Source organism: Oryzias latipes, chromosome 1 (assembly GCF_053564925.1).
Source record: "Oryzias latipes strain Hd-rR chromosome 1, Olatipes_Hd-rR_3.1".
NCBI lineage: Eukaryota > Metazoa > Chordata > Actinopteri > Beloniformes > Adrianichthyidae > Oryzias > Oryzias latipes.
Window position 1 is genome coordinate 27,659,374 of NC_136237.1, and position 12,962 is coordinate 27,672,335.

Here is a 12,962-nt window from a genome sequence, read left to right on the forward strand (position 1 = left end):
AGAATTATTCATGTTTTTTGAATGAAGGGACAGTTTTTCTAATTTAGGTTAGTCATTCTACAGACACACAACGGTCCACCCTCTTTCAGGGCTTCAACTCAGGTGGAGTGATAAAAAAAAAAAAGTTTTGAATATAACCATCATCACCTCCCCTCATTCAGAGTGGTTGAATAGAATTCCATTCTTACACTATAGTGATGAATTGATATATATTTTCTAACCCTTGTGCTATCCTAGGCACTTTAACGTTTGGAGTTGGGTCATCTAGACCCACTAGACAGTACACTGAACCTTTTTTCTTCAATGATTTGTGATCTTCACTGGTGTCCATGGATTACATGAAATCTTTCCACCTTTATCCACCTTTGTCATGGTAGGGAGAACACGTCAATGTATGGGGGGGTCATCTAAGATAGCACAAGGGTTGAATAAATAACCAGTTATCTTTGAAGGCACTTATATCGCCATGTCATAGAAAAAGAAATACACTGTTACTGGACAATTATTTTTATTCTGGCAAAAAGAAAAAAAAATCAAAGAAAACAGATGTGAAACCATGACCTCTGAGGTCTGAGATCAAAATATGTCAGAGACTTATCTTTAAAGAGCTCCATGAGGAGTTATGCAATATTAAAGATATTTTTAAATTGGATTTCCAACCAGAAAAGAGGTTAAAAAAATTGATACATTGGCGAATCATTTAGTTCATTTAGGTCTATAAGTATTTAGGTCTATAAGTAAACCTAAACAAACAAGATATCATTATGTGTTTGGTTTATTTTTTTAAAGAAAAGTGGTATGAAGTTAACTTTCACACAAAAATGTTGCAATGTTTTTCAATTATTATTTTTTTATTTTCATGACATTTTTGTATCGCAACAACAGAAGAAGAAGAATCCAAACACTTATTTTATAAGTGGCCATTCTGTGATACACTTTTGCAAGAAAATAAAATCTAAGAGTTATTCAAACTTTTTTGGACCTAAAAACAAAAAGCAGCAGACAGCATTACCTCACATCATGATTCAGTGACTGTGATTTGTTGTATAATTCCTTTTTTTTGTACGTGTTGTCCTGGTAAACGAAGGACAGCATGAGACAGCCTCTGTTCTAACCTGCGTTTCCATGGACGGGGAAGCGTCAGTAGAAGTTGTTCTCTTATTTTTGGTCTCATCCGGAGCTGATGCAGATCTGTTTCCCCAACAAAAGATTGTGCAAAACAGTTAGATGCTAAGATTAGCCGTGCTGTAATTTAAATGAGCAATACAAGAAGGAACAACTCCAAACTGACTGCAAACCAGGAATGAATGGAACGATTATTTCAGTGTTAAAACCTAACCTCAAGTTCAAAGAGAAACATAGTCTTTCTCAGTCTGGCTTTTATTTGAAAAAAGTTCAGACAAGTGAATGTCAAAGCAAACAAAGCAGCCTATCAAATAGTTAAACTGCAATAAAGTACAATGAATTGTGTGTGCTTAACCCAAGTCATGGTTCCTGATATGACTTTGATGTAATGTCTGCCATCGTGGGAGGAGGGGAGGATCAGCGAGTAGGGCGATCTTAACACAAATGAGTCAAATGGCTCTAACGGAGAACCAAGTGTGCAATAACTTTAAGATCCCACAAAATGAAAAAAAACAAGGCTACCACGTTCAGCACAAGTGAATGTTGGTGTTTAAACAGGGGGGCGTGTTGCAAGATGCAAATCCTGAATTGCATGAGGGCTTAATTTCAATTTTGTTGTTGTATAATGGTTTAAATCTTCATCAGGAAGCTTTAGGGGATCAATGGGGTACCATTCAAGTGGCGGTGTAAAGAGTGAACGAGTCAGCAGGTCGCTGTCTCATTCACCATGAATCAGAGGAAAGGTATTCCCCTCCTCAGCTGCACAGGACATCGGTCCAGAGTGCAGCTGTGATCGCACACAAAGCAGAGTTTGTAAGGATCAAGAAGGATGGCAAACACCCCAATGTAGTAATACAGACGATAAAAAAAACCTTTTCTTGTAGCTTCTATCTTTCTTTTTATGTGACCAAACACCTTTCCGATCTCGCTGGAAACTTGAACCCGGAGAACAAACATGAACTACGGCGAGTTTAGATGAGCTCCCTGCTATGACAGCTCCACTGACTGCTTCTTGTTCAGGAGGAAACTATTATTAACTTTACTAAATCTCCTTTGAAAACAAAAGGCTACAGCAATAACGTCTTCAGTCGCTCTCAGTGACCTTTTCACACTCACACAGACACACACACACAAAAACAGGGGACTTCCTGGGCCGACAGACATCCACCCACATCTTCAACCACTGTTGCTACAGGCTGAACTACACATTCCATGCAGGTCTGCTCACATTAACACTGATAAAATGAGAATCAGTCTTTGTGTTGAACACACACACACTTAAACCCACATTTAGTTATTGCTAACTTGAAAACACCATCAAACCTGTTTCCTGAGTCACTGCTGAATATGCTGTTGCACAAACGAATGCATTTTTTTAAGAGGTCACGCAGTGATGGAAAGCTGCCAATTGAGTACATTTTCAAATGCTTTTTTTTTTTAAATGAAAATTAAAGTCAAATGAAAAATACTTTCTTTCTTTCTTAGAAAGTTAAAAGAGGTGTTTGAATTGAAGGTAGGTGTATGATCCTTTTTTGTTTGTTGACTCTGCAGAGATGTGCATATTGTTGCAAATTCTGTGCATCATTTTTCCTTAAGGCTAAATGAATATAATTTGTAGCTAAATGTTCATGAATGATATTTAAATATATGAATCTATCCATGTTTAGTTGAACATTTAGGCCAGATACACACCGGAGCATCTACTTTTTGATGAACAGAGTCCGAAACTCTTGCTGGATTAAATAAAACTAAGTAAAGTTGCTGTTTTTGTCTCCTGCCTTTTTCTCTATGCAGTCTGTCTGTTGTGCCACAGACAGGGCGGAGGCACACGGAGTCTTAGCAAGGATTTCTGCTGATACAGGGAACAGAATGTGGGCAGGGATTTACCCTCACGGGCAGGCATGAAATCCCTGCTAATTCCTGAATCTTGATTGCAGTTTGTTTTTTAAAACAATGATATATGGAATTTAAAAAATGCAGCCATTAGTACAAATAAGATCAATGTAACATTGACAGGATTTAAGGTAAACATTTATGTAATACTCAGGGCTGGACGTAAGCCAGTACGGTCCAGTACTGTGTATTGTACTGCGGTACCTGGCAGAGGTACGCTGTACCGGCTGGAAGATCAGCTGTTTGGCGGCTTGTTACTGCTGTAACTGTCATGATTGGCAGTGAACGAAAACAGACCCAGATGCTGGAACCCGGAAGGAAAACAGGAGAGAGAAGGTAAGCAAAGATGATTTATTTCTTTGCAGGTTGTGGAGACGTTGGCGAGGATGACAGCTGGTGGCAGGTGAGAAGCTGAGCGAGGGATAGGATTAAAGCTTCGAGGTCGTGGCGTGGCTGGAGGATAGGCATGAACAGGATCGTGGCGTAGCGAGGAGGTCCAAACGGTTCAAGGAGCATTCCTAGGTTTCCACTTGTGGATGGTTTGTTTTCCTGGAAGCAAGGCATAAGCAGAGATAAACTTAGGAATAAAGGTTTGAGAGCAAAAACATAGATGACCAGACTAGGCACCATGGAGGAGCAACGAACTGGCGGTGAATGCTGATGCCGCTAAAACTGTGAACCCTGCAGCACTTTATCTCATTATTTTAGCAGTTATTAGTGTCTTATCATCACTAAAAATTGTGATCTACATCCCTCTCTCCTCTCAAGTTATCCGCTAATTCTGTTGCTTCCATAAACAACAGCCATTTGTCGGTCGCCAGTGAAACGGCTCTTTTAGAGCCGCTCTTTGGAGAGAAGGACAAGAGCCGGCTCCTTCATGGGAGCCATGTTCTTTAAAAATAAAAATAACTTTCTTTTGACCTCTCTTTTTTCTCTTTAAGCCTCACCTGACTGGTCAATAAAGCAGTGTTTGCGCTGAGCTTGTGTTGTTACATGCAGCACGTGATCCGAGGACTGAATACGAGGGACGCAGAGAGAGTATACGAGGGACGCAACAACAAACTACATCAACACAAAAATGTAAAGTAGAGAAAACAACACTGGAAATAGAGCAAAATCCGGGACCATTTCACTTTTATTGATAATTCAAAGGAAAAGTGTAGAGTCTGCAGGAAAATAATTCCACAAAGAATCAGCTCACCAATTAACCTTTACAGACACCTGAGAGAATCTTCTCCAGGACTGAGTAGATCAATACTGACAGAAGAAACCAGATCAGCTCCTCAGAGCTGATACACATAGTTTTCTAAATGTCAACCTTTACTGTGAATAAAGGTATTTTTGTTGTTGTTTATTTTGTTTTGTGAGTGCAGTGCTTTGTGTTGTATCTTTCAAATTTGTTACAAAAGGGAAAAGCTAAAATGTTATATACCAGTAGTTTAAAGCTGAATTGTAATATTACTGCTTTATGTCTTTATTATCTAATTTTGAGCATTTCATCTTTATAATAGCATATACATTTACATATCATAAAACCTTTGATTTGTTGTCCGGGGTCAATCAATTCATTCACAGTCAAGTTGGCATATTTTCATAGAAGTTGGAGGTTGGTTACTTTGCATGTCATCAGAAAAATATTAAATGATTCCTACAGTCTTCTGAACACTATATTGTGATTGACAGTTCAAGATAAAACTTAATGCAACGGTAGAGGTGAAATGTGCAGCAAAAAGATTAATTTATATATGAAAAAGTCATTGAAAAAAGAACAATGCAGGGTAGATTGTTCAGGAGGAAGACTGTAAGTGACGATGAAAATGTACAAGCTGAAATTAATAGTGGAGAAGAATAAAATGGAAAAGGAGGTGCATTTCTAGCATTTATCAATAAGAACAATAATCAACTCAAATATTTTTTCCACAATGAATGAATGACTGATCATTATTTTGATGTCATCACTTGAGTTGTCCACTATGATGGAATTCGGTTGTTATTACGTTATCGTACAACAAACCTATCACATCTCAATCTAAATGGTATTTTCCCAGATCAATCATAATCAATTTATTTCATATTGAAACTTTTTCATAATTTTATAGTTTGATTCAATTAAAATTTTTAATCAGACGGATAAATTTGGTTGGATAAATCAATTCATCTATCAATCATTACACTCTTCCTCTGCATTTACTACTATTAAAAATGTTTAGGTTGAAAAAACTTGATATGGTACTGGCATAAAAAAAATCTACTTTCACCCCTGATAACATTGTATATAAGACAAAAGAAGATATTAGTTTGCAATTCTTTTAGATTACATAGTTTCAGTTTGTTTTTTTACAGTTATGTTTTTTTTTATCCAATAAATTAAATATAATAGTGATGCAGAGAAATGTTGGCCTACAATCTTTCAACAAAATTTGCCTCTTCTTCTTTTCCTTTCAGCTTTTCCCTTCAGGGTTCGCCACAGCGAATCAGCGTCCTTCATCTATCTTCTGCATTTCTTAAATGCATGAAATGTTTCCTGAATATCTATTAACACACATCAGTCTTCAATGGCCTTTGTTCACAGCTGCAGTCAGTGCAGCAGAGCACTAGAATTAAAACAGCTTTTTAACCCACTTGATCATCGTTGCAACATTTTCAGCGTAGTTGTCTGTCTCTGTTTGTGCGATTAGCTCAAAGCTGCCATCTCCTTGTCTCCTTTCATTGTCAGAAGCCACCTTTCTGTCTCAACTGATACAGATTGAAGCTGATTAGTCAAACTGTTATCCTTCATGTAAATAAAATCATCACTCATGTTCTCTTTTACACTGAACCATAACCACAAAAACAATTCATTTTTAGCTTTTTTGTGGATTACTGATGACTAATTGTCATAATTTAGTTTAAAACACACATTTTGACTCAATTCAGTAAATTTAAGATGTCTGCATCTTTTGTGAGCAAAAGTATTTCATATCAATATCACATGTTTATATTAGAAAGAATGAAGAGCAAGTGTGGATTATTCAGCATTATTCGACCAACAAGCTTCTTTCTGTTTTGATTCTTGTTTAAGTAGGTCTACACCCTCTCATTTGCATACAGCTATGTGTTCAGAACGGGGACGGCTTTTAATAACGACTCTGTATTTGAAACCTTGGTGTTGAATGAAAAAATATACCTTCTTTTTACTCATAAAGCTCTGAAGAACATGTGATTTCTTGGTGGGTTGAGCTTTGATGTTTTCATTGGAAGACCTGTGACCCTTTGTGAGTGTAGCATCAGACAGAGTGATTTGGAGAGTGAAATCAGGAACTACTTCCCACAGCCGTGCTGGATAAACAGAATTCCTTCTGCAATTTGAGGTGATTGGTCCACATGACAATGTGTAAAGTTATTGACGTATTGAAGAAGAATAATGCAAAATGGGGAACTGTGAACAAACAGAAAACGAAGAGAATAAATGACTTGAAACTTGACAGCGGTGCACATCAAACTTCCCACTTCTTTGTACAATTCAGCCACAGCACAGACAGTGCAAATTTGAATACTCAGAAATATGCATTTTTGAGTATTTCTTTATTCAACTCATGGTGAATCAAGAGCAAAATGCTGTTGGAAAAAGCTTTTATCTAAGACATAAAAGCCACAGTTGGCAGCTCCCTGCTCCGCTCCATTCTGATGCTTCCACTTGTAGACGACCAGATCCATGTGCTAATGCAATAAGGATCCATGTACGTCTTGGTTTTCCTCGTCAGAGCGCAAAACTGTGTGGCTGGATAGCTCTAATATTTCTTGGCATTTTTGATGCTTCGGTGATGTTAGGTCGGGGATGTGAGAAGCTGTAAACTAGTGGGGATGGATTATGGGAAGGCGGAAGGTTTACTCCATGCCAACAATCCCGCCAACAATTTTTTAATGAATTCCTGCCGCTCTGCAGAAAATATGTCCAAGAATACAATACAATTTTTTGTGGGGGTTTTTTGGCTAAAAAAGGTATAATCATAATTAAAAGATCACTGGGAACGCTTCTAGGAGGTGCGTCTCCTGCTGAAGGCATACAGGTCTGCAGCCCTTTTCAGGGCTAATTGGAGTAGGACCATCAAAAGGTCCAAGCACTGCTAAAAACTAAAGCTTGAGGAAAACTCTTCCAACTCTGACCCACAGCAACTGTTTTTAATGACTGATTGTAATGCTGTTTCACAACAAAAAGTGTTATTGTTGAGCCTTGTGCAGTAGCGGTTCTAGGCACGGGCAACACAGGCAATTTCCCGGGGTGCAAATTCAAAGGGGGTTGCCATCCCCGTGCTTGGAAGAAAAAAATTGCACACTATCGGTTTTCTATCATCTGTTATTTCCCAGACTTTGGAACGGCCTAAAACCTGCCAATTGCCGTCCCCGCAGCTGCAAGCGCTCCTATCTTAGAGAAGGAGCCACAAATGTTTGTGAATTGTAGTGTAATGGAGGTGTTATACTCGTTGTGTCCACAGGTTTGAGCTTGTGCTGTTTCTATGTAGTAAAAGAAAACTGAATAAAAAGACGGTAGACTGAAAACCTGACTCTGTACACATCGTGTATTACATGCTGTCAGAAGTGAAGAAACTTAGCGGAAAAGAGGAAGAAAATGGAGCAGATGAAACCACAGACGTCACTAAGTCTATAAGGAAATCTAGCGGAAAATCGGAAGGTCTGAATCCGGAGATTTGAACTTTTTCTTGTCGCCAGCGGAATCGATGAAAAGTCTGACGCGCTGCAAAGAGCCACATTCCTGCACGTGGCTGGGGACGAGGTAGTTAAGGTATTCAACACATTTAACTTTGATGAAGACGTTGATGACTGCGATGTGATGAAAGAGATGTTCAGGCAGCATTGTAAGCCAAGAAAAAATGTGATGTATTTGAGACACCTGTTCTTCACATGCCTGCAAGGAAAATTCAGAAACTGTTGATGCGTATGTGACTGATTTGAAGAATAAAGCAAGAAACTGTGAGTTCGAGCATCTCACTGACTCACTGATTCAGGATAGACTCATTTGTGGAGTAATGGATGATCAAGTTAGAGGACGACTATTTCAAGAACCTGACCTCACGCTACAAAAAGCAATAGACCTTTGTAAGGCCAGTGAGTTAAGCCGGAGTCAGCTCAAAAGTCTACATGAGGAGGTTGAAATTCCTGTTCATAAAGTCACCAAGTAAAAACAACATGAGAGAAAGAAAGATGATGGATTAAAGTCACAGAGCATAAAGATGAGAAATCAAGGAAACTGCACCAGATGTGGCTACAAGCATGAGCCAAGAAAATGTCCTGCTTATGGACAAGTGTGCAAAGTCTCATTCATTATGCAAAAATGTGTAATTCACGAAGACAACAAGATAACCACAAAGTGCAACAGGTAAAAAAGTGTGATCAAGAATTTTTCATTGGCTCCATACAAGCAGAAAAATATGAACACCCAGTCTCGCAGATGAATGCTGAGGGAAACAAAGAAAGAAAAGTGGCATGAGAGTCAGGCTGGATACTGGAGCTGATGTAATGTCATTTCCATGAGGGACCTCAGAAAGCTGAGATTGGACAAAAAGGTGAGCAGATCTTACTCCAAGCTTGTTGCGTATTCAGGTCAAAAAAATTCAAACTAAAGGAAAAATCGTGTTGACATGTCCGTACAAAGAAAAAAACTATGATATGGAGTTTGAAGTCATAAAGAACAAGGCACCTGCAATTCTGGGAGGAGCGTCATGTGAGGAAATAAAAGACTGCATGTGCTTGAAACAGAGAGTGACATACTTGATGAATATGAGGATCTCTTCACTGGATTAGGCTGTTTGCCTGGACTGGATATCACAACAGATCCAGATGTCAGTCCAGTCGTCCATGCACCCAGGAAAGTGCCTGTTGCTCTGAAAGACAAAATTGAAACAGAGCTGAAAAGAATGGAATGCTTGGGAGTAATAACCAAACAAACAGAATCCACAGAGTGGGTAAATAGTATGGTGACTGTAACAAAACCTAACAAAGTTTGTATCTGCATTGACCCACAAGACCTGAATGCTGCCATTAAAAGAGAACATTATCCACTGAGAACAACTGAGGAAGTTGTATATTACATGGAGGAAAAGGGGAGGGGATCCATCAGCATGGATCATCACATGCTGATGGATTACTCAGCTCATGTTAATAATGTCATTCTTTATTAACTATTATAGCCGCCTGGGCAGCTAGCTGGCCAACAGACAGGGAGTCGCTGCGGGAAGGGGATGCAACCCCCTCTGGACTCCTGAACATTATGGCATTTTTCTTTTTTTTAACAAGACAATGATAAAATGATCCTCTAATTTGATTTTTGTTGTTATTTTTTACTCTCAAATTAATGTGGGACAGAAGGTCATAAAACTTTAGAAAGACTTTTTTTTGGACTCAGTTTTGGACAATACTAAAGATCATGGCACAAGAAAATAAAACATGCGAACATTTGTTAATGTCTATGCGCTACTAAACAAGATCTTAAGCCTGTCGATGCTTCTTTGTTGATTGTTTTGTATTAGAAGAGCATATTTTTGACCCAAACAGAACCCCGTAGAAAACCATCGATTTCTACTACTGTATCAGCAGAACACGAGGAACATGAGGAAAAGTTAGGCTAGATCAGACAAGAAAAAGAAAAAGTATAGAGCAAATAGAACGTAGAAATAGCTACAAATCGATCATCTGGTTCGTACCAGACACTCTTTTTTTTACAACTGATCAATGTGACCTACAGGGTTCCTTGAGTGGAGGCCATCATTTGTTCATCTGCAGAGATTATAGTTGAACGTTTGCTGGATTGTTGTCACTTTTCATATTTGCCATATTTTTCATTATTCTCAAAACAGTCACAGCATTCCACGTGCATAACTGCTAACATAGCTTTGATGGCAAGAGCACCCGCTTTATCAGCTCCTGCATACTACACGGAGTCCTTCATTGTAGTTAGGAAAAAAAGACTTATCATTTTGAAAGTTGTGCAAGCAGATTTGAAGTAAAAATGAGTGTCAACACCTGCTAAGTCATCCACTTATTTTCATTTTCTTGGTAGAGTGGAGAACAGAAGGAACACCAAAATCTACCAAATACAACAGCACTGGGTACAAGGCAGTGCTAAATCTTCAATGAAACAATCAGTGGCCAGCCTTATGATTTGTGCATAGAATTGCCTCATTCCAAAAGTGAAAATGACAAAAGAGATAAGTGCAAAAACACCAAAGATGTGTGGGTGGTAGAAATCTCTTATGTTTCCATTTCATAATATTAAACACTCATGCTGTTTTCTAAAATGCTCAGAGAACACCGGATTCATCTGTTGAGCCCAATGACTTTATATAAGACTGGACCGAGCGAGTGTAACACCACCCATAGAAAATGGCTTACTTCAGGTTCCAACAAAATTAGGCCAATTCAATCACCATCTTTTCACAATATGGATGTTGCAATGTTGGAACCAGACAGCGTCAGTAAGTCTACATTTCTTTCTTTTCTTCATTCAGATGCCTCTCTCTCGCCGGTCAGGAGGCATCTGATTGGCCAGTTTATAACTTGGATAACTTGAATAAGGTAGCAGAGCAGGAGTGCTTATTCTGACAATAGAATGGCTGAGCAATGGCTTTTTATTTCTCTATAGAAATATTCCTGTTTGGGACTAACTTTATTTTATTTTCACTTTTATGTACGGCGACCTTGGGTTCCTAGAAAGGCGCCTAACAAATAAAATGTATTATTATTATTATTTTTCTTATTACTAATAGGAACATTCAGTCCTGCTCTTTTATCCAGTCAATAGTTGAGTCCTATTTCACTGTATTATGTTGACCGGTTGTCTAAAGTCTAAAAAGTTGAAACAGGTGCATACCCTGAAAAAAAATCTACTTTAAACTTAATCTATAAGTAATTATAAGTGTATTAATACAAAAACTCAAAACATGATAAACATAGGTTTTCAAAAATTAACTTAAATTAGTAAATAATGCAATATGTATTATTTATAAGGGGGTTTACTGAAGAACAAAAAAAGAAAAAAAAATACTTTAATTTTCTATTTTCAATCATCTTTCTTGGGGTTGTCTGCATCCTCGCAGCTGACTTTGACAGCCTGTCAACTGCGCCTGCGCAGTGGCGCCTCTGCAGTAGGAGCCGATGCACCACTGCATAAAGAGGCGATGCACCACCCATTCAATTCAAACAAGTCCAGACACAAACCCAGCGTCTGCGGGACAAGCAGGGGCTGTTCACCCCGCTCAGGCAGCCGGGGTCGCGGACGGCCGTCAAGCCGGACACCGCCGAGGACCAGACTGTCGGAGTTGGACTTAGGAAGACGAACAAGGCCGGGTGGGGGAGAGTCAGTCTCCGGTTCAAAACTCGCTCCGTCGGATTCCTCACACAAGCATCGCCGGGCCGCGGATGTTCTCGCAGCAGCAGGTTTTGGGACAATCATGACTCTGCAGGATGATCTGACGACGGCTGCAGCGAAGGGGAACGCGGCCGAGGTGGAGAGGTGTCTGTCGGCCGGAGCCGAAGTTAACGGACGGAACCGCTTTGGACGGACCGCTGTCCAGGTCAGTGCGCTTTTAAACTAAGTCATAATAAAGAGAACAAACAAGCAGACGACACTGTCACGCCTATAGAAGCGGCTTTCTTTTAGTTTAGTTTAGTTTTTCAGCTGGGTTTGTTTATGTTTTGAAAATGCGACGCTCGATGATCTATACGCCCAGATCAGATGGCCTTCCATCAAATCCATCCCGCCACGATTAGAAAATCCTAAGTCATTTCTCAGCAATAAAACACGAATCGTTCCTGTGAAAACTAAACACTTAAATGGTTCACCTCTAGTCATTAAAGAAACGAAACTGAATGTGCGCGTTTAAATGACCACCTTTCTTCCTCTGTCACACACCCGTTGACACGGCACGCCACGGCACGGTTTAATCTCACCAGGCTAAAAGTGATACGTTTTAAAATGTTGAGTAAAGTACAAGGAAAAAGCATGAATGAAGCACTTCCTTAAACCAAAATAAGAAAAGGCCTGTTTCACAAAAATCAGACATTTTAATAAGTACAAACCGATGAAAGATTATTCTGACATCCATTTCTAAATGTTTAAACTCTTGTTATTATTGTTTTATTATGTTGGCCTATTTATCTTTGAAAGAAACAATTTGCACAATCAATTATTCCAGGAAAACGTTTTTTATTTCTTGCTTGTCATAAAAAAAACAGTGAATTCGGTTTTGAGCATAAAAGACTCAAGTGCTGAAAAGTGCGTAAAAATGGCTCGTTTTCGATCAAAAGCGCAAAACGTTTGGCGCTTCCACGCGCGGGTGTGGCCGCAGACTCACTGTGATGTCTTGATGAAGGTGATGATGATGGGGAGCACGGCGGTGGCCCAGGTGCTGCTGCGGCACGGAGCGGACCCGAACGTGGCGGACAGCAGCACAGGCGCGACCCCGCTGCACGACGCGGCGCGCACCGGCTTCCTGGACACGGTGCAACTGCTGGTTGAGGCCGGAGCGGACCCGCAGGCCGAGGACAGGGAGGGCCGCTCGCCGGGAGATGTGGCCCGGCAGAACGGCCACGCGGACGTGGCTGCTTTCCTTTCTCCAGGACTGTTGAACAGGCCGGAAGCGGCCCATAAACTAAATTAAGTGATGCCTTTGTCTGCTCTCAGATTATATTTATATTTATTTGCAATATATATTATCTTTAAATGGACTACTTGCTTTTTATTTTAATATAATTATTACAGATCAAGACTGTTTAGTCTTATTTTTATTCTTTTTATGCAGCGTCAGAGACTGTCTTGGTTTAGGAAGAAAAAAATCATGTACAGCTGTTATTAGTTTTAAATTATTTCATTAAAAATAACTATGGTCCTGTATTTAAGTAGACAAAATGTCTAACAATAAATTTTAAATTGAAAGGAAAGTTTAGTC

The 12,962-nt window shown here is 39.4% G+C and overlaps 1 protein-coding gene and 1 long non-coding RNA gene across 2 annotated transcripts; one reads left to right on the forward strand and one right to left on the reverse strand.

Moving 5' to 3' along the window:
* Positions 1-8,786: 8,786 nt before the first annotated feature.
* LOC144994480 (uncharacterized) lies at positions 8,787-12,507 on the reverse strand. The gene is made up of 2 exons (XR_013658038.1): positions 12,369-12,507; positions 8,787-8,900 (listed from the first exon to the last, which is right to left on the reverse strand). It is a non-coding gene; the product is annotated as an uncharacterized LOC144994480 (long non-coding RNA).
* On the forward strand, positions 11,152-12,954 carry cdkn2a/b (cyclin-dependent kinase inhibitor 2A/B (p15, inhibits CDK4)). The gene is made up of 2 exons (XM_023957296.2): positions 11,152-11,588; positions 12,387-12,954. Exons 1-2 carry the CDS (start codon positions 11,193-11,195, stop codon positions 12,672-12,674), a joined length of 684 nt encoding a protein of 227 aa, XP_023813064.1. The 5' UTR covers positions 11,152-11,192; the 3' UTR covers positions 12,675-12,954.
* The last annotated feature ends 8 nt before the right edge of the window (positions 12,955-12,962 follow it).